Source organism: Danio rerio, chromosome 21 (assembly GCF_049306965.1).
Source record: "Danio rerio strain Tuebingen ecotype United States chromosome 21, GRCz12tu, whole genome shotgun sequence".
Taxonomy (NCBI): Eukaryota; Metazoa; Chordata; class Actinopteri; order Cypriniformes; family Danionidae; genus Danio; species Danio rerio.
The window spans coordinates 43,487,859-43,514,398 of record NC_133196.1 but is presented as its reverse complement, the minus strand read 5'-3'; the positions used below and the strand labels follow the sequence as shown (position 1 = coordinate 43,514,398).

Here is a 26,540-nt window from a genome sequence, read left to right as displayed (position 1 = left end):
TGACCAATTAACTGAATTTACCACAGGTGAACTCCAATTAAGCTGCTGAAACATCTCATCCATTTTGGAATAAGGCTGTAACATAAATAAATGTGTAAAAAGTAAAACTTTATAAATACTTTTCAGATGCACTGTACTATCGGCAGTGAAGAAGGATAAACTGGTCAGAACAAGGATGGATAAAAGACTGGGATATCAAGTGGCGATGAAGGAGAGTTGGGCTGTTATATGTTGAGGAAATTGAAACCTCAGACCTGTACTCCGTATTTCACTTTCAAATTAAATTCTTTGGCTGACCCCATTACCTTTTTTAACCCCATTTTACCTAATGTATTTGTTATTTTGTGCAAGGGATTAGTCACTTGCATGATAAAAATATTTAACACTCGTTTAAAACGTATAAAATATCATACATGACCTTAAACAAGGCTCAATACAATATTTATTTAAAAAAAAAAAAAAAAAAAAAAAAAAAAAAAAAAAAATATATATATATATATATATATATATATATATATATATATATATATATATATATATATATATATATATATATATGACGTTTTAGTGTATCAATTACAAAATAATTAATTTTAATTTACTTAATATTTCTTTTAAATTCTTACATTTATTTAATTATAACTTTGTTGTTGTATATTTATATTTATAAAGTACACACCCAACACATTTTAACACCCCTCCATCATATCTCCGTACATAAACAAGTTAAAGAGTTTTTGATGCAAAAGCAATAGTAAATATGGAATAAGTATTCCCCTTATTGGTGTTGTTAATTTTAAAGTACATACTTATTATTACTGTCAGCTACTAATATATTAATTTTGAGGACCAAAAATGTAATAAATGCACGATTATTAAATAAAAAAAATATTTAAGATTAATCTATACACAATTTCATAACTTGATTATTGCAACATGTGATATGAATCAGTTTTCCCTCTGGGATGATAGTATCATGGCAACATCATTGAACCGCATATTAAAAGGAGAAGACTGGTAAACATTTCTTGAGTGAAGTACAAGTTTGTATACAAGTAACTCTTCACACTAAGGCAACTGTGACTTTATTAGGCAACATATGAGTCAAAATTTGAAAGCAGTTAATCAACTACGTTTGCAATAAAATCGACAGTAAGTATGTGTTGCTTTATTAAACATTCATTTAACACTAGGTAATTAGAAAGTATTTCAGAAACTTTATTAATTGATATTTCTTTTACTTACTCAATGCATGGTTTCCATCTTTTTCTAAAATTCTTATTTTCAAACAGTGGGGACTGTTTAGTTAGAAAGTGAAGTATTTTTTTATGTGGACATAACCTGTATATGAGTATTGTCACAGAAAGTATATATCTTGTTGATATGCATTTTAACTCATGAATTATGTACGTATAAATCTCAAATTATGACAGCAGCAGTTTTGAGCTTACATGTTAAGAATGTAAACGGCATGTTCAGATGTTACTCAGTTTGCTAGTTTTGTGTTGTACAGGCAATGGATAACCTGACATTCAGACACAGCGTTCTTCTAGTGGAGGGACTTCAAGTTACGCCTCAGTCTACCTATGTGGTTTTTGTTCTGCTACTTATTGTGTACATCTTTATTATGGTTGCCAACATTACACTTGTAATTCTAATCTCAACTGAGAAGAATCTACATCATCCTATGCATTTTCTGTTTTGTAACTTGCCGCTGAATGACATTTTAGGGACCACCGTCATTTTGCCACGCTTACTTCGGGATGTTTTAATAGAAACTTCAGATCGCTATATCACATTTAATGAATGTGTTACTCAAGCATATTTTGTGCACATTTTTGTAGCAGCATGTCATTATGTTCTTATTATAATGGCCTTCGACAGATATGTGGCCATTTGTAATCCACTGAGATACACAGCGATAATGACCAATAAGATGGTTATGAAACTATCAGCAATAGCATGGGGATTGTCAGTTCTTATGGTGTCTATTCTGTTAGGCCTCACAGTGCGACTGTCTCACTGCAGATCGAAAATTGAAAACCCTTTCTGTGATAATGCCTCACTGTTTAAGCTGTCCTGTGATGAAGGTGTCGCTGTGAATAATATCTATGGGATCATTTATACTGTGGTTTTGTTTACCTTCTCAATTTTGTCTATATTTATAACATATGGCAAGATTGCCGCTGTATGCATAACCAGCAAAAACAAAGCACTCAACAGCAAAGCCATAAAGACCTGCAGCACTCATTTAGCTGTTTATTTAATCATGTTTGTTTCTGGTTCCACTTTCATTTTTCTCCATCGTTTCCCTCTCTACTCAGAAAGCAGGAAACTAGCTAGTATAATGTTTCATATTGTACCCCCAGGATTAAATCCATTAGTTTATGGTTTACAAACCAAAGAGATTAGACAAAAGTTTGTGAAAATCTGGCGCAGAGAAAAAGAATCATCTTAATTCATTACACCATTAAACAACATTATACACTGGTTTCAGCACTCAAAATGTTGAATCAGTGCTGTTTACAGACTATTTTTTTTTGGATCAATAAATATCAGTCATGTGTTAAAAATGCTAATATGATAATAAAGTCTTTAGTAACTGCTTTCCAACTTATTAGAACTAATAGTTATTTTGATGTTTCCTCAACAGACATTCTGCTGACAAAACGTTTTCACATACATATAAATATATCCTATTCATTTAAATGTACAGTAGAACATTAATGATTTATAATTGTTATTCATGCATTCAATTTATCCAGGCTAGATTACAGTAATGCTCTATATGCAGAATTAACCATTCAGTCTTCCATATCACATTTACAACTGGCACAGAATGCTGCTGCTCGGTTTCTGACAGGGACAAAAAAGAGGGAACATATTACCACTGGGTTAGCTATACTTTAACGGCTACCTACTTTTGAATATAATGCACAACATTGTCTTGGTCCAACTCACAATTAAGATCTTCAATTCTTTTCTTCTGGGAGAACCCTCCAATCATCCTTCCAGAAATGATTGATTATCCCAGCATTAGAGCAGAGCTTTTTCAGTTCTTTGTCCTATATAAATAGGTGCTATATGAATAGACTTGATCTTTACCTAATCTAGCGTTTATTAGTTCAATGAGAATTATCTGACATGTAGTAGCAAACTTTTTTCAACCAATAGAACATTTAAGGGAAACTATCAAATAAATTGAATAGAAACTCATTATTTGCTTAACCATTTAAACTCTGCTGCAGTTTTGGGATTTCCGCCTGGATTTCGCCTACCCAAATTTAAAAGCTTCCCAAATCCACATGCAGAGATGTAAATGCAAAAATGTGGTATCATTTTAAAGAAAACCCTTTGAATTTTTTTATAAAACACTATTGAAAGTGTTTAAAATAACTGTATATGTTGTCTGTGTAATAATAAACACCTCAAATAAGAGATGCTTTTTGTATTTTTTTATTTATAAACTCAAATTTGAAAGTGTACCTTTTAGGTTCTGTGTGGTCTAGCGTGCTGTAATTAATGTTGGTGGTTCCTGCACATGTCTGTAATCATAGGAAAAAAAAATGTCTTCACCATAATCTATGCAAAAGTTATTGTATTTCAACTGATGAGAGGTTCAATACAAGCCACAGAGACCAATCATTGTTTTCATATTTCACTATTCTTTTGTTTGATCAAATATAATTCATTGTGTTTGGACCACGTCAGACATATAAAAGGATTACTTATGCACATCACCTCAAAAACAGAGGAGAATGACCCTGAAGCGCACAGCATAAGGTAAGAGATGACAGCTGTCTGTGCTATCTGTGGCTGCTTATTGATCATAAATGTATTGTTTTCACTTCTGCGCCATGGAAACACCGTAATTAATTCTGCAACTGTTTGATATGTGAATATAATTCAGTAAAAAGAATGCTAGAACCGCATGAGCACCGGCAAGAGCTTTAATTTGAGCTATAACTTGTACATGTGTCATATGAAAACTATGAAAATGAACTTATGTAAATTACCTTATTCGGGTCTCGAAAATACTGTATTTTTATATAATTGTAGAAAAGTATATTCTTTTGAAATGTGTTACATTTACTACAGCAAGTTACATTTATATTTACCTATATTTACTATAGTAAGGTTGGTATTTTCTGTATCTGTACCATCACTGTACGGAATATAGTATCTTGTAATTTTTCTTTGGGGGGGGGGGGGGGGGGGGGTACATATATATGTGATTTACTGAATAAATAGTTCCCAGTATTTTTCATAATCGAGTGTGTATCATTACTGCATCTCACATGAACATTTATATTATCCTTTTTTTTGTTTTAAAACCCTTAAAAAGACATTGTATTAGGCTTGTTGAATTTTTGTTCGTAGCTGACCATCAAAACCAAATAGTTAAAAATTAGCTTAAACTCTTGTCAGGTACACAATAACCAACAACATTTTCAAGTGTTAAAAACAAGACAGGCACCTGCTGAAAGAGCTTTAAAACATTACTTTTCTTCTATAACTTATTATTACTGATCTAGGTTAGCTGGTAATATAAATATAAATGATTATAAATTATTAAATAAATATTACAATTCTTTTTGAATTAACTTATTGTATGTTGATGACCATCACTGATTTTTTTTAGACAAGTAAAGTTAATGCCTGGGTAATGTTGCTTCACATTTGTTTTAATGTTTGTTGTTTTGCCACTTTCACATGGTTTTCCCATGCCATAGTGCCTGCACATTGGTTTGCTTAACCAAAGAATTTCTGAACACATCCATGAAGACATGTTGCAGCATGACAATGCAGGGCCCCAATGTTGCAAGGATCTGTACCAATAACTGTAAAAAATATGGAAGGGGCGACAGTGCCATTTTCTATTGAACGTGACAGACACAAACTGTAGCAAAAATAGCTGAAATTGGAGTCTGTGCATGTGCAGATGGACTACCAAATGGAGCTAGAGATGAAGCTGCGGAATCAAGCTTCCAACCAAATGCTTGTACATCAAATCAACCACGCTCCCAACTTCTCATTTGACTACCCATATGTGCACTACAATAAAGGTTCACTAATATAGTTATAAGCACTTACATTTAAAACATGTAATAATGATTTATTAAAAAACTGCGTGGTGTAATCTGTTTTTTAAAATAATTTAATAAAAAACAATATTTGTTCGACTGCAGAAATAATCAATCTTCATTCACTATAGCCTGAGTTAGAGAAATATGAGCACAAATAGTATTTCTCTTATTGACCTTATTCTCCGAAGACGAGCGGGCGCTGCCATATGAATCTTTTTGGCACGAGACTTCCGGTCTCATTCACTTCCATTCATTTTAAGACATTAAAAACTGCTCGTTTCGCTGTTTGATCTTGCAAACTGATATTTCCTTGTTATATTATTCTACTTGGTCTGTATAGTCATGCAAACATTTGTTTGTAGAGCAAGTAGTTTGACCGTTTTTTGCCGTTTATTATTCCTTGTCATTTCTCCCATAGGCGACTGAAACGGAAGTTCTAAGACAATCGCGAAAACAGGCGCACTTCCGCATTTTAGAATAAGGTCAATAATGAGTTGTTGGTATTTGTTACCTCATAACACTTGTAAAATATAAACAATAACATATAAAAAAACACATTTACTTTTTTAGAAAGGTTTTTATTAGCAATCAACAGGACCAAAATACACAGTGCACAGCTATGGATATTTACACATCCCATCTCTGCACTTCATAAAATAGCCCTTATAAATTTGTACAATAAACCTAGCTGTATTAATACTCTACTGATGTCAATCAACTGCTGCAACGTCCCTTGTATATTGCTTATATATATTTTTTCTTTGTCTCAGTTTTCATCTGGCTTATTCAATGCCTTAATATCTGGCAAAGAGGAATTTACATTATTTTTAAAGTTTATAAGGTGTTTTAAAATAAAAAGCCAACTGTAAATGGTGTATATAAATAATATATAACATTTACAGCTCCATTTGTTATATAAGATTCTGCTTCTAGAACACTAATACTTTATAACAGCAAATTCAGTAGATTAACTTGAACATGCTGAAACTCTAAATGTCAGAGATGTCTTGTAAACCAAGTTCAAATAATGCTACAGGAGATCGATGTGGAGATAGGCTAACATTAGTTTTGTCTTCGTAATTATTATTTCAGACCCGTAAAAAAAAGAATTACTGCTAGATAACAATCACCTGTATTTTCCCCTAACGTTAGGCGTGTTTGAGCAAACTAAGATAAAGACTGATAAAACCCTTACCGCCCTCACCTTGAGGAATAAACAGTGATAAATCAAATCCTGTATGTCAGAAAGTATATCGTTTACTACTGAACAACTCATTTTATCATGTAAAATAACACAAAATCAAACATTGATACTTCAGTCTCCTCCCGAAGCTCTGACAGTCTGTCAATCACAACTGTCAATCATAATGACTCGTCCCATTTTAATAGAATTAAATTACTGCCTAAAAGCATACAGTTTACAAAAATGAAGATCTGAACCAATATCAGCGTGATGACCAGTGCCTCATTTGACCAAAAATGATCTTTCGGGACATTTTATTCCAAGTGTAATTCTTATTTTTTTTTTAAATTTGGGCTTAATTCTTGCTCATTAAAATGGAGGCGGGATTTATTACTGCAGTCAGCCCTCTAGGGGCGATCTAACGGCCGGGAGCGTCACTCAAAAGTAGGTGTGTCCAATAGTATCTAGATGCAGCCCTCTATGATGCAAGCTGAAATTGCATCACTCAGAGATGCAATGTCAGACATAATGCACTCGATAGAGCTAGTGACATCCCTGTGAGGGGTAGGGTTAGCGGTGGGATTTGGTGAGCACATTAAAAACCATTGAATGCAGCTCAGATTGCATCTGCACCGAGTCTGCAGCCAGACCCCTCTCGGCGTGTGGCACACCTGATCTGTTCACAGTTTGTGACAGCTGAAAAATCAGCAAACTCACTTGACATGCACCCACTGAGCAATTTTAGGATGGATCGGCATATACTGTATGACAACAGTACTTGCCAATATCCAGCAACATTGCACAACCATTGAAGATGATGAGTGGACCAGCATTTTACAGGCCACACTTAACAAACCTGGGTGCATTTCTGAAAACCACCTTTAGCCAACTTCATTGCTGGAATTATAGATTAGCAATTTGGGTAATTAACCGAATCTGTCATTACAAACAAATGTTCGCAAACATTGTTTGCGGATGAGACGCAAAACATGAGATGCGATTGTCTTTCGGATGAGACGTTAAACCGAGGTCCTGACTCTCTGTGGTCATTAAAAATCCCATGGCACTTCTCGTGAAAGAGCAGGGGTGTAACCCCGGTGTCCTGGCCAAGTTCCCTCTATCGGCCCTTACGATCATGGCCTCCCAATCATCCCCTTCCACCGAATTGGCTCTATCACTGTCTCTCCACTCCACCAATAGCTGGTGTGTGGTGAGCGCACTGGCGCCGTTGTCCTGTGGCAGCCGTCGCATCATCCAAGTGGATGCTGCACACTAGTGGTGGTGTGGAGAAAACCCCCTCATGATTGTGAAGCGCTTTGGGTGTATGGCCATATACAATAAATGCGCTATATAAATACACATTACATTACATTACATTACATTGTTTGCAACTATTCCTCTAGAATTCTAGTGAGAAGCATAGTTTATGGTTGTGTTCTTTTCTGAGTAATCCCCCCTTTGTTCTATTCCTTTCAAATGTTCCAACATCCACTTTCAATGATTAATAAACACAGCTTAACGTTATCTCTCTTCGATGTAATTTACTTTCAAAGTAAACGTTTACAGTTTACTTTTACTTCTGACAATCGCACTCCCTTGAGAGTCATGACAAAAGTTATAGGTGACTTATGATTTACAAGTGGAAATCTAGGGGACATCTCTAAGACTATGAAAAAAAAATGCGATTTCTGAACCTAAATGTAATTATGGCAAAAAACAAAGTAGTTTTTACATCATTATTTAACCATATATTTGATTTATGAGATATTAGACTATGTGTTAGCTATTGTAAGCCGTTTTATATTTTAGGACAGAACATATATTCTTAAATATATTCTTCAATATTCTTGAATGTGTTTGTAGATTAAACATAGGCTTTATATGTGTCGATTGCATTAATATGCAAAATAAATGCATGTTTTTATATAAAATATAAAATTGAAATATTTTCTCTAAATAAATTGTTACTCTGCAATAACACGATTATATGATTGGATGAAATATAGGCTTTATATGTGTCGATTACATTAATATGGAAAATAAATGCATGTTTTTACCAAAATATAAAATTGAAAAATTTGCTCTAAAGAAATTGTTACTCCACCCTATTTAGTGCATCATTAAGAACATATTACTTTATAGCTAACCTGGTTTAAGCAATGGGTCTGCAACAGAGCAACTATGGTTTTGGGAAACACTTGCCACAACATTATTCATTTCCTAAACAATGCATTGTAATATAGTAGATCAGCCTCAAGTTATGTCGTTATTCGGGAATGCATCCACTATAACTGTTTGCAAAGGAGATGTGTTGCAATGCATGATGAAAATGATGGTCACACCAGATACTAAAACAGCATTTTTAAACAAGGAAGCTCTCCAGCAGTTGCCCGTCAATGGTGTCATATCCATGTTAATGTCGCTTTCCATCTTAATGACAACAGAAACATGACAGCACAGTCTGGTGAACAAATGTGGCAAGGTTGTAGCATTAGCCAAGCAACTAGCTTGTTTTGCGCAATCAGTTACTCAGCTATTCTTCACCATTTTCAGCTGGAAATATAAAGAAATACTGTATGTGTTATGGATAAATTTCTAGTATTCATGAAATCATTGCTTAAATGGCTTGAGTATGCAAAGCATTTGCAACATATATCACTTTTAACACCCTTGATGTTGAAAACATGTGTGAAATATTGAACTACTATATACAGTGATGAAAATAGTAGTACAATGTACTCTGTATTGTTTGTAATTGTATCACTAAATTAAAACTCACAGAAAATGTGAGTCTATGATAGTTGTGTTTTAAGCGAAAATAATCATAGATACTTCTGTTATGCATCACCATATGTCTGCATTGAGGACCAGGACCATGCTCAATTTTGTTTATCACATCAAAATCGTATTATTTCACCTCAAGATGTTATATTTGTTTTCCACAAAATCATGGCGTTTTAAGCATTTTAATGTTAAAGCAAATATTTCTCATACACAGCGTCACAAGGTTTGGGCACCCCCTTTTTTCATTATACTGGATTTCATTTCACCAATTTTAACAGGCAAACTTTCCACCAAATAGCATAATCAAGAACAATTAGCAGAGCAACATTTAAGAATAAGTTGATAAGAATAAGTTTTTTTTGTTCTGTTATTTTATTCAGAAAATCCTTTGGGGCTTTTAAGTCTGAAGAGAGATCAAAAACTGCAAAACATCATTTAAAATTGTGTACCGAGCAGTACTGCGTACGGATTTCGTTTTTACGCCCCTGTTAAAAAAAAAAAAACTAATAAAGTCTGAGGAAATTCAAATGTAACAAAGTAAATCTAAAATGATTTTAAAAACATTTTGTCCATGAATATAATTCAAATGTAAGATTAGTGCACCTATAAACAAACAGACAAAAAAAATTATATATATATATATATATATATATATATATATATATATATATATATATATATATATATATATRTRTATATATATATATATATATATATATATATATATATATATTTATAAATATATATATATATATATATATATATATATATATATATATATATATATATATATATATATATATATATATATATATTAGAGGCGCACAATTCTGGCTAAAATGAGAATCACAATTTTTTTTGCTTAAAATAAAGATCACGATTTTCTTACGATTCTGTATATGTAAAATAAAGGTATGGTAAAAACAAACATATGGCACAACATCGATAATAATAATATGTGTAGGTCTACTGGTTTCTATAAATAATTCTATTCTACTTATAATAATTCTGATGTTGAATTATTATGTTTGAGATATATGCTTGCAATCTGTCATATTAGACAAATGTATTCACTGGTAAAATCAGACATTTGCCATTATCAGATTATATTCAACAATATATAGGCTAGAGTAGTTATACTGACATTGTAAACATTTATTTTCATGAACAACTGTTTTCGCTATGAAAGAAAAAAACATCAAATGCTTGTCGTAATCATAACTAAAATTCGATATGATCATTTAAATAAATTGCACACTTTTGGTTTCATTTTGACTGCTAAGCGCTTGTTCATACTTTGCGTGGCTCCCAAACGATCACTCTGTGCCACAAACTGAATGTGATTTACAACTGTATTACCTGTTACTCGCAACATATGTAGGTTCTGTTCACTGTCGCCCTCTCTATAACAGCTCATGGTCAGCAGGTCACGGCACGTGTGTTTTTCCCATCCGTGAAAATATCATTATATGAAGACAAAAATGACATTTTTAGGTGAACTATACCTTACAAGTACATTATGTGACTCATTCAACATCAATTGGAGGTGTCAATGTCACTGAGCAACATGTGTGAAACAATGAAAAGACTCGTGCAGCCGCCTTTTCTTCTCTCCTGAACTTGAAAATATGATTGACAGAATCGTAGAAATGCTGGATTAAGATCGTCTAGGGGGTCGAATCGAGATCGCAATCTTTTAACGATTAATTGTGCAGCTCTCTCTCTATATATATATAGTAATTTTATTCACAATACACAAATAAGTGCATAGTTCACACAAAAAATTTAAATAAATTACTTATAATTTACTTAAGTTGTTCCAAATATGAGTTTCTTCTGTCAAACACAAAAAGATAATGTAAAAACTGAAAACTTGCCAATGCCATCGGGAAATGTATAAAAAAATAAACAAACAAACAACAACAACAAAAAACTTCATTTGTGATTACAGACAAAAGAAACTCATTTTTTTAAACAAATAAAGAGTGACTAAATAATGAGAATGTTTTTATTTTTGGGTAAACTATCACTTTTATGTTGTAAAATGATGTTACATTAAAGAAGTACTTGTTTTTCTGCGGCAGAGTTTAACAAACCTCTGCCTTATCTCTTTGGTTTGTAAACCATATACTAAAGGATTTAATCCTGGAGGTACAATATGGAACATTATACTTCCTAGTTTCCTGCTTTCAGCATATTCAGGAAACCGATGAAGGAAAATAAAAATGGCTCCAGAAACAAACATGATTAGGTAAACAGCTAAATGAGTGCTGCAGGTTTTCATGGCCTTGCTGTTGAGTGCTTTGTTTTTGCTGGCTAAACATACAGTGGCAATCTTGACATATGTTATAAATATAGATATTGCCGACAGGCAGGCCACAATCACAGAATAAACAACCCCAAATGCATTATTAATACTTACATTTTCACAGGACAGCTTAAACAGTGAGGCATTATCACAGAAAGGGTTTTCAATTGTTGATCTACAGTGAGATAGACGAAGAGTCAGTCCTATCATAACTGTCACCACAATTATTGCCAGTCCCCAGGCTGATGCTGATAGTTTAATAACCATTTTATTGGTCATTATAGCTGTATATCTCAGTGGATTACAAATAGCCACATATCTGTCGAAGGCCATGATCATTAATACATAGTGACATGCTGCTGTGAATACATGCACAAAATAAGCTTGAACAACACACTCTGTGTATGATATATAACGCTCTGAGGCTTCCTTTAAAACGTCTTGCATTAAGCGTGGCAAAATGACAGTGGTCCCTATTATATCATTCACTGGCAAATTACAGAACAGAAAATGCATAGGATCATGAAGATTTTTCTCTGTTGATATCAGGAATATAAGTGTAATGTTTGATATCATTGCAAAAATGTAAGATAAGAAAAGTACAATGAAAACAGGCTGAGATGACTGGTGTGTAACCTTCAGTCCCTCTACTAGTAGAACGCTGTGTCTGAATGTCAGGTTGTCCATTGGCTGCTGTACAAAATGCCTGTAAACATTAGCAAACGGTTAGCTTATTTATATATTGCATTATTTGTTTTCATTAGATATATAACATTTTGCAAATTAAAGATATGTCATTGATGTGACTGAGAGAATATTTTAAAAATATGAATTACTTACTGTGACAATATTGTCTCTTAACACTATTATTACAAATGTATAAGCTAAACTGTTTAAGTTACATATATATGTTGATTTAAAAATGCTTAAACAAAAGGTTGCCTAATGTAAATACAGCTATATCCAAGTTCAGAGCAGTCTATATACAGTACATGAATGTTATTTTATAATTGTAAATGCTATGATTTGTCTCAGTCTCCCTTAGGTCCTCGCTGTAATGATTTAGTCATACACTGTGACTTGCAGTCCGTTTTAAAGGTTTCTTCTGTCATGCTTACCTTTTATATGAGTATTCAGTTTAATCAACCCAATAGAGAGAATTGTATCATAGCATCTGTTGCCATGAGAAAGGAATCTGTTTTTTCTGCAACTCTGGAAAGAGGCCATTTCAAAGTTATTTTTTGTTTTTTTGCGTTTGGCTTTAATATGTATGCATTTTGAGTAAAATTATCATTTTTTTGTTACATAAACTACTAATGATGTGTCTTCAAAATTTCACTTCTAGTCAAATTGTTACAAAATTCACAGGAGTATTTATATTTACCCCACAAGCAGTCACAAAACCTGAAATAAAGAGATCCAATACTAAGTAAAACGTAGAATGGAAGAGATCGAACCAAATACCTGTGTTGCTTCTTGCAAATCTGGTTTCTGGTTTACAGGTATATATATATATATATATATATATATATATATATATATATATATATATATATATATATATATATATATATATATATATATATATTAATAAGTTAATAAAGCATTTACCAACATACATAATCATTAATATATGCCTGATTAATAAGAATTATAAAAGTTAATTTAAATAGTTTATTAATCATTTACTTACTCATTCTGAATGATCTTATAAACCAGGGGTCACCAATCTTGGTCCAGGAGGGCCGGGGTCCCTGCAGGTTTTAGCTCTAACTTGCCTCAATACACCTGCCTGGGTGTTTCAAGTATATCTAGTAAGACCTTGATTAGCTTGTTCAGGTGTGTTTGATTAGGGTTGGAGCTAAAATCTGCAGGACACCGGCCCTCCAGGAACAAGTTTGGTGACCCCTGTTAAAAACCTTCAACTGCTCAAATAAAATTGGTTTGTAAATAATGTAATATTTAACTTAGTAATGAAAAATAAATCATTAGCAAAGCATGCAAATACAATTATTAAGCACATTATAATTTTGTTTATAAGTCAAGAATTCAGCATTTGTAGCTGCAGTTATAAATGACTTACTAACACTTATTTATGCTTAAAAGATAATTAATTTACTTAATGCTTTAAGTAAAATTATTTATAGCATGTAGTTATTAATAATAGTTACCGCATTCTTCTGTGGTTACAAACTAAATAAACCTCATTTGTTACTGTTTAGAACCAACTTTTCTAAGACTGTATAACAATGGGATGGATTGTGGACAGTCATGGCTTTTGGTACCTTCTCTTTCATAGGAATACAGAAGGGGGGAAACTGAAACATGCTATTGAAGACACTGCAAATGTGAACACATTAAATATCACACATGAAGTTTGTTTGCTGCTTAATTTTATTTACCATTAGACTACCTGAGGTTATACTGCATCTATCACTCAGTAGATGTAGTATAACCTTTTTAATTAATCCGTTAATTATACTGTATATAAAAACAGTGATTTTATATGTCACACATATATTCCATAGTTCCACTGTTTATCAAAAGGCAATTTGCTGATGACTCCATTGGTTTACTGTTATATTCACACAAATTATGTTTATGAATAAAGGAATGTATATCAAGGAATGTAAACCAATGTATATTTCTGTTTAAATGCTATGATTAGTACTGAAGTAAAATGTCATGTTCAATATCATTGATTCTTTGGTTTCCTTTCTAAATCAGTGAATTTGAAATATACATAAAAAAGTAAAAGGTCACATGAAGTTCACTTTACTTTTGGAAATCAGTTTAAATAATCTCTGTCTTATTTCCTTGACCTGCAAACCATATATTATGGGATTCAAGCATGGAGGAACAATATGCTTTATTATGCTTGATAGCTTTCTACTGTCAGACAATTCAGGGAAACGATGAAGAGTAATGGTGGTGAGTCCAGAAACCATCATGATTAAATAAACAGCCAGGTGAGTGCTGCAGGTTTTGATGGCTTTGCTGTTGGTTGCTTTGTTTTTGCTTTTGAAACATACTATTGCTATTCTAAGATATGTTAATGCAATACTTCCCAAAGAGGATGTGAGTAAAACTACTGTAAAAGATAATCCATAAATATTATTAATCGCTGTACTTTCACAGGAGAGTTTAAACAGTGAAGCGTTGTCACAAAATGGATTTTCAATCACAGATCTGCAGAAGGACAGACGCACAGTAAGGCCGATCAGTATTCCCACCAGCACGACTGCAACACCCCAGGCTGCTGCCGACAGATGGACCACCATATTACTAGTCATTACAGCTGGGTATCGCAATGGATTGCATATCGCCACATATCTGTCAAAGGCCATGATCATTAGAATAGTGTGACATGTTGTTCCATATAAATGTCCAAAAAAAGCCTGAATGACACACTCCACATAGGTTATGTAGCGCTCAGAAGGTTCTAATAAAATGTTCCTCAATAATCGAGGCAAAAGAAGCGTGGTCCCAAAAACATCATTCAGTGGCAAGTTGCAGAGGAGAATGTACATAGGCTGGTGTAAACTTTTTTCTGATGAAATCTGAATCAAAAGTCCTATGTTAAAGATCATAATAAATATATAAGCAATCAAAACGAAGATGAATGCAAGTTGTCTGTATTGATTTGCGACTTGTAGTCCCTCCATTAATAGTGTGCTGGATCTGAATGTCTGGTTATCCATTTTTAACCTAAAGAAAAAAACACAGAGCTGAGATAGCATTATTTATGACAAAGGATCTCTGTAGAACCACTGCTTTGAACTTTTTTATGTGTCTCTAATCTGACACACATATTCAATTCATGCAACTCTTTACTAACAAGCTGATGATCTAAGAAAGACAACATGCACAGAATAGCAGTACAGAAACTGAAAGAGATGTCGTGCTCCATGGAAGGCCTCTGTTCCTGTATAGTTAGCTACTGTCCTTGTTTTTGCACACAGAAACATCCAATGAAGGTCTTACTAAGCATACTACAGAAAGTTGAGGCAATATTGTGTTGGGGCAAAACGGTGTTAAACTCTACAGGACAGTGGCCCTCCATACTGACACCCCTGATGCGATGACACCTTTAAAAACAATAACCAAAATACAGACGTAGAGAGTGCATAAATATAAGTTCTACAGAGAAACAGAAGTACAATATGAATTGTCTGAATATAAAAAAAATCACAATGTTGTAAAATAAACTTATTAAAAAACAGATAAATATTTACCAATCAAGATTTTTTTTTATGTAAAAGCTTAAAATAAAATCCTTAATTATTTATATTATTTATACCAATTACTTACCAAGATGTAATGTAAAAACCAGATGACTGGTTATACAAATAATCACCTGTTGTCAATATATATATATCTTAATATACAATAATATACATTCACCAAAACATGTTAAACATGATACTCAATAGCAAACCTTCATTTGTTTGAGCAGAGCTAGCTAGACTACTTTATACAATATGTTGTAACAGCTATTGTGTTCTTTCGTCATGCCCCAAGAGTGTAGAATTTAAAAATATCTATTTTTCTGTGGCTGTTTAACCAGTGCCTGGTGATCAAGTTGAAAAAACTTAACAACAACAACTCAGTGGCTTCCGCTACAGACATGGCAACAAATCATATCAGCATAACAGATAGCTTAGTCGGTTTGTATGTTTGGCGTGGTAGAGGGCCAACCCCTGGTTGCTGTATATATATATATATATATATTCCAGAGATGGGTTGCGGCTGGAAGGGCATCCGCTGTGTAAAAACATGCTGAATAAGTTGGTGGTTCATTCCGCTGGGGCAACCCCGGATTAATAAAGGGAGTAAGCTGAAAAGAAAATTTATATATATAAATATAATTTTAAATATATAATTGAAAATTATCATATGTATTTGTTTATATGGCAAAACATGTCGTTTTTCACTTAGAAGGTACATACAGATTCCAAAGGCAGATGCTGATTAGATCAGGGTCGGGTAATATGTGGACTTTAGGGGTTTTACGATGTGGTCACAAGTTGGTCAGTTTGTATATGTCAGTGTTTGAGCATTGGTCACATGGTCAAGAAACATACAAAATAGCTGGTAAACTCTGCTCTTCCTCTTTTCCTGCTCTGCTCCTGCTATCAAGCTCTCTTTGAGGCCTACCCTCTGTCTCTCTCTCTCCCACCTCCGTCTCTTTCCCACCCCAGGTAACTTTATTTTACATTTATGTTGGGTACAATTAATATCATATGGTTTTAATATTTCATGTTACTTTTTTAGTTACTTTGTGACTAATTTAGTTGTAACCATAGAGAGTTATTGTCACTAAATAATTTTATTTTCAAGTATTTGTCATTTACTTTTGATTTAACATCAACACAATTGCTGCTTATGGTTTTATGAACTGCCAATGTTTCCTGAACCTAAGCCTTCAGCCCATGGGGGTTAGTAGAACTGCCAGTACCTCCTGAACCAAAGTCTCCTTACCCACTCTGGGTGTATGACCCACTTGTGTCTGCTAAACCAAAGGCCCCAGACCTACTTCAGCTCCACGCTCCTGGCCCTCCGCAGCTCCATGCTATATGTACACCTCCGCTAGATGGTACTGGCCCTCCATTCCTACCCTCTGTTCCACCTCCACCTCCGCTTCACCTCCCTCCTGGTCTGTATTTGGAACATCTGAAAGCCGCTCTTTGAAGGGGAGCTCAAATGATCACATTAGGTCATATATGAAGTTATGAAAAACCATAGGAAGCAAACAAAATAATATATATATATATATATATATATATATATTACATGAATAAAAGACAACCATGACAGCCAGATCTGGTGACCCCAAAGAGTTTGACATCCTCGTTTATTACAATAGGAACAGAGAGCAGTGTGCTGTGAGAACACACTCAGACACACATACTATGCTTACACACACAAAGCAGTGGACAATCATTTGTTGTCAGCCCTGGAAGCAACTGGTGGTTTAATGCATTTCTTAAGGGCACAGCAGTCATGGATATTGAAGATGGATGAAACAGCTAGTCATTCACTCTCCCTACCGTCAGCTCCAGGGAATCAAATCTACAAACTATGTCTTGTAGGTATGACTCTTGATGCATCAGGCCCCTAAACATCAACTGGCCCCAACAGTTTTGTGACAGAACCTTGCATTTGAGTTAAATCTTTCTATTAATTGTTTTATTTATAGTAGATAAAATAATATTATATCTATATTCGTTATGTTATCAACTGACAAAGCCAGTTACCAGTTAGTGCATATTTCTTAGTGGCTTTTCCCCCTAAATTCACCAATGCATATCCTGTACACACAAGCACTGCTAAAAAAAAAACAAAAACAGATCTGCTGACGATTCTATTTACAATTGAAAAGAGATCAGATTAAATAAATATCTATATATCATCAAACAGAAAATAACATCGCATTAACTTTGTTATTTGCAAAACTTGAAAAGCTTTTGTCTTATTTCCTTAACTTGTAAACCATAAATTAAGGGATTCAACCCTGGTGGTACAACGCTGAAAACTATACTTGCTATTCTTCTATTTTCATAGTATTCTGAGAAGCGATGGAGAAAAACAGCAACAAACCCTGAGACCAGCATGATGGTGTAAACAATCAAGTGAGTGCTGCATGTTGTTATGGCTTTTTTGTTTCTTTTGTTCTTGCTGGATATGCATACGATTGCAATTCTTAGATATGTTAATGAAATACTCCCCATTGAGACAACTATTACAGAAACGGTAAAAGTTAATCCGTATATATTATTAATCTCTGTACTTTCACATGATAGTTTAAATAGTGAAGCGTTGTCACAAAAGTGGTTCTGAATCAAAGACCTGCAGTGAGAGAGACGCACACTTAAGCTGATCATAATTCCCACCATTACTGACATGGAAATCCAGGCTCCTGCCGACAGTTTGATCACCATTTTATTACTCATTATTGCAGAGTATCGTAATGGATTGCAAATTGCCACATATCTGTCAAAGGCCATGATCATCAGAATAGTGTGGCATGCTGTTCCGTTCAAATGTATGAAAAAAGCTTGAAGGGCACACTCCACATATGTGATGTAGCGCTCTGAAGGATTTGTTAAAACATCCCTCAGCAATCGTGGCACAATGACAGATGTGCCTATAACATCTCTTAGTGGCAAGTTGCTGTAGATGCTGTACATGGGCTGGTGTAAATCTTTGTCTATCATGATATTCAGCAAAATCCAAAGGTTAGATACCATAATGAAAATGTACACTGTTAAAAGGCTGAAAAATGCTACATAGCTGTATGGAGGTGAAACGCTCAATCCCTCCACTAATAGTACACTGTATCTGAGGGTAAGGTTGTCCATCTGTTACCTAAACAAAAAGGTAGAGACACACATGGTGACCATATATTATTATTTGCATATTTCATCATAATTATTTTTTTGAGAGAATGGTTTTTTCAAGAGACCATCCTGAGGTGTCAATTTCTCATTTTTCCTTTAACATTTTTTTTCATCCATACTAGCTCAACATTTACTCACTATTTATTAATCCTCAAGTGAGTTTATGTGAGTTTCTTTTTTCTGTGGAACACAAAAGAAGATATTTCGAAAAATTAAAAAATAATAAACATTATTTTTTGCATAATTCATCATAATAATTTTTTTTAAGAGAATGCTTTTTTCAAGAGACCATCTGAGGTGTCAATTTCTCATTTTTTCTTTAACATTTTTTTTTCATCCATACTAGCTCAACATTTACTCACCTTTTATTAATCCTCAAGTGAGTTTTTTTGAGTTTCTTTCTTTCTGTGGAACACAAAAGAAGATATTTCGAAGAAATTTAAAAATAATAAACATTATTTTTTGCATAATTCATCATAATTATTTTTTTTAAGAGAATGATTTTTTCAAGAGACCATCTGAGGTGTCAATTTCTCATTTTTCCTTCAACATATAATCCCCAAGTGAGTTTTTGTGAGTTTCTTTTTTTCTGTGGAACACAAAAGAAGATATTTTAAAGAATTTTGAAAATATGTAACCATCGACTTTGATAGTAGACAAATACCATGGAGGTTAACCTAATATGTTTCCAACATTTGGTAACACTTTATTTTGATGGTCCATTTGAGTATTAGTAGAATGTCTGTTGATACTGCTCCTTGAAGACATATAAGAAACTGACTATAAGAAACTTTGCAGATGCATGTCAAAAACTTGCACTAACCCTAACCCCAACCCTTATCCCAACCTAAAAGTCTATTTATAATCTAATGAGAATTAGTTGGCATATAGATGCAAATTAACCTGATTCACCAAACAGATCATCAAAATAAAGCATAACATTTAAAAAAATATATTTTCTTTTGTGTTTAACAGAGGAAAGCCATTTATAAAGGTTTAAAATAAGTAAAAGGTGAGTACATGATGACACATTTCCCTTTAAAATATTCATGGTCTCTGTAATATTGAAATATAAGAATGTCTGAAAATATAAAATACAAACACTTAAGAAATATTATTTGCTTACCAAGTTATTTGACAGGTAGATGCAGAGCTTTCTTTTACTTCATATACTGAATCAGCCTGTTATTGCTGTCTTAACTACATAGTCTTATAGGTATAAGGAGTTTCAAGAGCACAACATGCTTGTGTCTGAGCTTATATGGCAGATTTATGTGTGTAACCTCCTCATCAAACCCCTGGAGATAACACATGTCGATAACACTTTATGATAACAGTACCTGAATAATGATGTATTAATATGTAAGGTAAATATCACTTTATTATGAATCAATGATGAATTAAGGTGTGTGGTAATCATGAAATAACACTAACTACAACATAATTCACAAGAGTTCATGTGTGAATAATGGCTACCTTAATTACTTGTTAGTACATGTTGTTAATTAATGTATGAATTACTTTAATTAGTTCATGAGGTATTAATCTACAATTATGTCGGACTTGACTTATTGGGGCAAATCACTATTAACTCATCCTTAACTGCTTATGAACTCCTGTGTTTAAACTGTTTGTGTTGATGTTGACAGAGCAATTTTCTATTGTTATTCAGTGTAAACACACTAGTTGGACATGCATAAGGAGTTTATGAGTAGGATGAGTTACTGGTGACTATTCACCATTAGGATGAGTTGATGGCCATTATTTACACATGAACTCATGTGACTTATGGTGTAGTAAATTTAGTTCATGATTAGCACATGCATTAATTCATCATAAGTCGAAAATAAAAATAAAAACGTCGGGGCTAGGGTCAATATTTCAACTCTAGAACCACATTTATACAATAATACTATTAAGTTATGTTGCCTCTAAATGTGTCATCTTTAATAAAATAATTCTTAAAGAATTGAGAAAACAGGGCAGCAAGGTGATTTAGTGGTTAGCACAAGAAGGTTACTGGTTCATATTGCAAACTGGGTCAGGTGGTATTTCTGTGTGGAGTTTGTATGTTCTCCTCGTGTTCATGTGGGGATGCTCCGGTTTCCCTTATGATCCAAAGACATGTGTTATATGTTAATTGGATGGGCTAAATCAGCTGTAGTGTGCGAGTATGTGAAACGAGAGTGTGTATAGTTTTTTTTTGTACTCTCTGTGCTGGATTGTGGTGGAAAGAATATCTGCCGTGTAAAGCATAGGCCAGAGTATATGGTGATTCGTTCTGCTGTGGCGGTCACTGATAAATCAGGAACAAGTGACTGATAAGTCAAAGGAATGTGAGTGAGAACACATGACAATAAGAGTTGTTAATAGTTTTGTTAGAATCTCTTTCTGGCCGACCAATAGTCTTCCTCCATGGTCTCCCCGAACTCTTCCTAGGCCCGAGTTTTTGCTTCCGCAACCACCCGGGCTGCAGCATGCTTGGCCTGTCGATACCCATCAGCTGTCTCGGGAGTCCTGCAAGCCAACCAAATCCTGTAGGACTCCTTCTTCAGCTTGACGACATCCCTTACTTCCGGTGTCCACCACCGGGTTCATGGATTGCCGCCCGACAGGCACCACAGACCTGACTGCCAAAGCTCCTTAAGGCAGCGTTAACAATGGATTCGGAGAACATGGATCTTCAGCATGCACTGGGGTGGTTTGCTGCCGAGTGTGACATGGCTGGGATGAGAATTAGCACCTCCAAGTCAGAGGCCATGGTGCTCCACTGGAAAAAGGTGATTTGCCATCTCGGATACAAACGGCCGAAATTAGTTTCCTTCGAAGGGTGGCAGGGTACACTCTTATGGATAGGGTGAGGAGCTCTGACACCCGGGAGGAGTTTGAAGTAGAGCCGCTGCTCCTTCACATCGAGAGAAGACAGCTGAGGGGTCTTGGGCATCTGTTTCGGATGCCTTCTGGACGCCTACCTAGGGAGGTGTTCCAGGCATGTCCTACCAGGAGGAGGCCTCGGGGAAGACCCAGGACATGCTGGAGGGACTATGTCTCTGGGTCGCTGTAGCTTTGATTTTTATTTAAAAAAAAAAGTTTTCCAGCAACTCGTTAACGGCTGCTGCGATCATATTTTCCCTCCTATGCAGTTCTCGGAGTGTCAGAAGTTTTCAGTCACTTTCTTGCAGTTTAACTTCAGCTACAATGGGCATCAAACCAAGAACCAATAGGATCATCAAATCTATGTAATCCATGAATTTGTAGCATAATATACATATCATAAAGTTCATTGTATTTTATAGTCATACTGATTTTTGCACATTCTTTTTAGTGTGTGTCTAACTAAATTTAAATCCTTTTAGAAGGATTTCGTTTCAAATGATGACTCTGATCCATATAGCCAACAATAACGGAGCATTTTATTTCTGTTACAGAATCTGCTATATAACTGAAACACACACAAAATTAAATCTCTTCATCTTATATTTTAGTTATGATGCACAGCTAAAAGTTGCTTTTTCTGTGAAAAGAGAAAGGTTGGTTTCAGTTGAGATAAATTAAATTTGTCTTGGCATAAGACAGACATATTTTTGTTGTCTATAACAACATTCACCATCAGTGTGCAGCATTTACCTGGATGACGCGACGGCAGCCATATTGCGTCCGACCACACACACTGAGTAGTAAAGAGTCCCTGTCACTATACTGGGACATTAGGACCCCACACAGACCACAAATTGGGTCCCACTGCTGGTCTTACTAGCATCACTTTCGGCAGCAACCTGGGTTTTCCATGTGGTCTCCCATCCAGGTACTGACCAGGCGCAGCCCTTCTTAGCTTCAGTGGATGACCATGTGAGAGTTGCAGAGAGCTAGCTGCCGGCTTTAGTCATTTTAGCTCAGTTTAGATCAGATTGTGGGTCATACAGTTATAAGCTGCTGTCAGGCTACACGAGAGATGTCATAGTAAACTCCGCCCTATTGGTGTGTGCACATGCGTCAGACTCTTTGGTGCAGGTCATCCGAGGAACTGTTTATTTGCCAATACTGGCGAACTGGCTTTTATGCTCTATACTAATACAGTTCTGGGGGCACTGTATCACTTCACATGTCTGTGTTGTGATCTTACCTTGCCTTTGGGATAACTGAGGTTAAACCAGTAGCTACAGTGAATTGTTAGGCTCTTGATAAGGCTTCTGTTGTTTGAGAACAAATTGAGGCTGTTGTTGACTGGGGCAGTTTTGTCTGATGTAGAGCAGAGGGCAAGTTAAGGCTTTACTCAACAGGTTTCAGTCAGTTTTTTCTTCCCATGGGGGGGATCTGGGATGCCCAAATTTGATCTCTCATAATATCCCAATGCTAGACCCCATCCCCATCATGCAACAATATAGGCATATCAGTTCATGATGTAGTAAAATCCAATATTAACCACCCTCTGGAGGTGATAGTCATCAGAAGAGTAACAGCTCATATGTTGTCCTAGTTAAAAACAAGATGATAATCTGTACATGTGTGTTGACTACCCAAAAGTTAAATGTGAGAACAAGACAGGGAACTTTTCCTCTGCCTCTCATTGAGGAGTCACTAGACTTCTTCAAAGGGACCTGTTGGTTTTTCACTATGTACCTGGCCAACAGATATAATTAGGTCTAAATCACTGAAGGAAATTGACAGCCTTTTTGCACCACTTTGGCCCATTTGAGTGAAATAGAATGTCGTTTGGGCTCTGCAATGCCCCAGGTAAATTCCAGTGTTAATGGAGTAAATGTATTGGGATCAACAGCAAAAGTCATTCCTTGTCTACGTGGATGACATAATAGTGTTCTCCTCTTCTCTGCCCCAACATATAGAGCATCTTGAAGGTCTTGTTTAAAAATGCCTTAAATACATATAACCAGTTTATTTATTTAAATGTTGCTAATTAGTTTGTATTTACTATGACCTTCTATATGAAGCTGCTTTGACACAATCTACATTGTAAAAGAACTATACAAATAAAGGTGAGTTGAATTGAATTGAATATTGAAACCGGTGCAGAGAACTGATATTGGTACCAAATACAGAAATTTTGTGACAACCCTAGTAACTAGTATCTTTAATATTCATTTCATTTATGCCTGAACAGATCTAAAATTGTGATATTGTTTGCCTCCAAAGTATGATTTAATTTCATAATGTTAATGTGTATTGGTTTTTATTCCCCTTTTTAAATTTAATGTTTTGTATTTCCCCCTTCTGCAGTAATTACAGGAACACTTCAGTCCAAATATTTCCTTAGAACTTTAACCCTAATCTTATTCCATACTGCCTGCAACTATTAGTGTTTTCTTTGAATTCTGTGAAGGGACATTATTATGTAGCATTAACAGTAAAAAAGGCCTACCTTTTTACTATGGAAATTAGTCAACATTTCCTAATGATGGCTGTATTTTATGGTTTATGGAGCATAATGATAATGTTGTAGCTTTGTCTTTTATGGATATTGTAATGGCCAATTTCATAAATATGCCAAGTATTCTAATAATTTTGTCCACCACGTGTCACACTCGATTTTTGGTGGACAGAGTTTGACATACCTGACATAAAATAATCAGATCACACTCTCAAAATAATCAAAAGAACAAATTAACTGTACTTATTTATAGTATTAATAGTATTTATTTTGAGTACACCAACTGCACATTTATTTATTAATTATGCTAACAGTTACACATATTTGTCTTCTAAATGTATAAAAACGTGTGTGTTAACTTATTTTTCACAAATCCCTATACACACACAACACTAGACAGTACAATTAAAACTAATTTAAAATATAAAATGAAGTGTTACACAATTAGAATTTGCATTTAATTGCAAATAACATGCAGCGGCTGCTGTCTTATAATGGAATGGATTTCATGAAGGATTAACCTTTTTTACACAAAGCTTTAACATTTTATCTTTTATTTCCTTGGCTTGTAAGCCATAAATTATTGGGTTTAATCCTGGCGGTACTACATGAAACATTACATTCCCGAACTTTCTACTCTCAGTATACTCAGAGAAACGATGGAGAAAAATTGGAACAAAACCAAAGATTATTGTGATAATATAGACTGTCAAGTGAGTGGTGCAGGTTTTAATAGCTTTGCTGTTTGTCGCTTTATGTTTGCTTTTTATACAAACCATTGCAATTCTCAGATATGTCAATACCACCCACCCCAAAGAGGATGTGAGTAAAACCACAGTAAATGTTAATCCATATACATTATTAATGAATGTATTTTCACAGGACAGCTTAAACAGTGAAGGATTGTCACAAACGTGGTTTTCAATCACAGATCTGCAGTGAGAGAGACGCACACTAAGGCCGATCAAAATTCCCACCAGAACGATAGCAGCACCCCAGGCTCCTGCAGAAAGTTTAACTATCATTTTATTGTTCATTATTGTTGGGTATCTCAGTGGATTGCATATCGCCACATATCTGTCAAAGGCCATAATCATTAAAATAGTGTGGGATGTTGTTCCATATAAGTGTGTAAAAAAAGCCTGTAAAACACACTCGATATATGTGATGTAGCGCTCAGAAGGGTCTGTTAATAAATCCTTGAGTAAACGTGGTATAAGGACAGTTGCTCCTATTATATCACTCATTGGCAGGTGACAGAAAAGAATGTACATTGGCTGGTGTAAACTTTTTTCTGCTAAGATCTGAATCAAAATCCCGATGTTAGATACCATTGAAAAAACATAAACAGTCAACAGGAAGATGAAAGTCAGCTGGCTGGACTGCTGTGTAATTTGTAGTCCCTCTACAAGAAGTGTGCTGTATCTGAACGTCCGGTTATCCATCTGTAACTGAAACACAAGAGCAGTTGTATTAATAGCACATAAGAACGTGTAACATTATTTATTTTTAACTTACCATGAAGAATGGCAAATAGGTACAAATATTTTTGTATAAAAGTTTTTATATTTTGCAACCTACTCTATTTACTGTGACTAATGAATAACATCATAATCTATGACTATCATCATAAGATTCAGAGTTTGTCTTAGTATGGATTTGGTTGCCTTTCTTATATGGTTGTCACAACATCCCATGAGTAAAGACAAAGGTACAGCTCTATTCTGTGATAGGTGGATTGCTGATCATCTGTGTTGGCTGAGAACATGGGTGGATCATTCAACTAATTGGGTCAATTGGGTATGCAACCCGTCCCCCCAACCCCAACCCTGTGCAATTTAAAGTTGCATTTTATATATACAGTTTGTCAAGACTAATTTAGATTTAAACAAAACAAATAGGCGTCATGTTGGCGCTGTGAGTAGCATGATTGCTTAACAGCAAGAAGGTCACTGGTTCGAGCCCCGGCTGGGTTAGTTCCATACCGTGCATTCTATTTTTCTTAAGGCAACTTAAGAAGAACCGGCTTTCATCAGCCATCCTGGTGAACTTCTACCACTGCACAATAGAGAGCATCCTGACCAACTGCGTCACAGTCTGGTATGGAAGCTGCTCTGTTGCTGAGCGTAAGGCACTGCAGCGGGTGGTGAAAACTGCCCAACGCATCACAGGGGCCACACTGCCAGCCATAGAGGACATCCAGAAGAAACACTGTCTGCACTGAGCACGCAGTGTTCTTTAGGTCTCCTCTCACCCAGCTCACAGACTGTTTTCTCTCCTGCCTTCTAGCAGGCGCTTCAGGCTTTCCTGGACAAAACCAGCAGACTAAAGCCTGGTTTATACTTCTGCGTCAAGTGACCGGCGTAACTCACGGCGCAGTCAACGCGCGCAG

General features: G+C 34.9%; 5 protein-coding genes across 6 annotated transcripts; 1 reads left to right on the top strand and 4 right to left on the bottom strand.

Moving 5' to 3' along the window:
* Positions 1-1,093: 1,093 nt before the first annotated feature.
* Positions 1,094-3,424, top strand: or70a5 (olfactory receptor, family 70, subfamily A, member 5). The gene is made up of 2 exons (XM_002666063.5): positions 1,094-1,152; positions 1,514-3,424. Exon 2 carries the CDS (start codon positions 1,517-1,519, stop codon positions 2,456-2,458), a length of 942 nt encoding a protein of 313 aa, XP_002666109.1. The 5' UTR covers positions 1,094-1,152; positions 1,514-1,516; the 3' UTR covers positions 2,459-3,424.
* Positions 3,425-11,104: 7,680 nt separating this feature from the next.
* Positions 11,105-12,049, bottom strand: or70a13 (odorant receptor, family 70, subfamily A, member 13). Its single transcript, NM_001128585.1, has one exon. It carries the CDS (start codon positions 12,047-12,049, stop codon positions 11,105-11,107), a length of 945 nt encoding a protein of 314 aa, NP_001122057.1.
* A 2,072-nt stretch (positions 12,050-14,121) lies between these two features.
* Positions 14,122-15,063, bottom strand: or70a4 (odorant receptor, family 70, subfamily A, member 4). Its single transcript, NM_131743.1, has one exon. It carries the CDS (start codon positions 15,061-15,063, stop codon positions 14,122-14,124), a length of 942 nt encoding a protein of 313 aa, NP_571818.1.
* A 2,673-nt stretch (positions 15,064-17,736) lies between these two features.
* or70a11 (odorant receptor, family 70, subfamily A, member 11) lies at positions 17,737-19,951 on the bottom strand. Of its 2 annotated transcripts, XM_009295643.5 has the most exons (4): positions 19,889-19,951; positions 19,125-19,167; positions 18,901-18,942; positions 17,737-18,730 (listed from the first exon to the last, which is right to left on the bottom strand). In XM_009295643.5, exon 4 carries the CDS (start codon positions 18,721-18,723, stop codon positions 17,806-17,808), a length of 918 nt encoding a protein of 305 aa, XP_009293918.1. In that variant the 5' UTR covers positions 18,724-18,730; positions 18,901-18,942; positions 19,125-19,167; positions 19,889-19,951; the 3' UTR covers positions 17,737-17,805. The 2 variants fall into 2 exon arrangements, with proteins under 2 accessions (XP_009293918.1, NP_001124278.1); NM_001130806.1 differs by lacking the exons at positions 18,901-18,942; positions 19,125-19,167; positions 19,889-19,951 and having other exon boundaries at positions 17,806-18,723.
* A 4,435-nt stretch (positions 19,952-24,386) lies between these two features.
* or70a3 (odorant receptor, family 70, subfamily A, member 3) lies at positions 24,387-25,802 on the bottom strand. The gene is made up of 2 exons (NM_001037405.2): positions 25,667-25,802; positions 24,387-25,599 (listed from the first exon to the last, which is right to left on the bottom strand). The coding sequence occupies exon 2, from the start codon at positions 25,591-25,593 to the stop codon at positions 24,655-24,657; it is 939 nt and encodes a 312-aa protein (NP_001032482.1). The 5' UTR covers positions 25,594-25,599; positions 25,667-25,802; the 3' UTR covers positions 24,387-24,654.
* Positions 25,803-26,540: the final 738 nt, after the last annotated feature.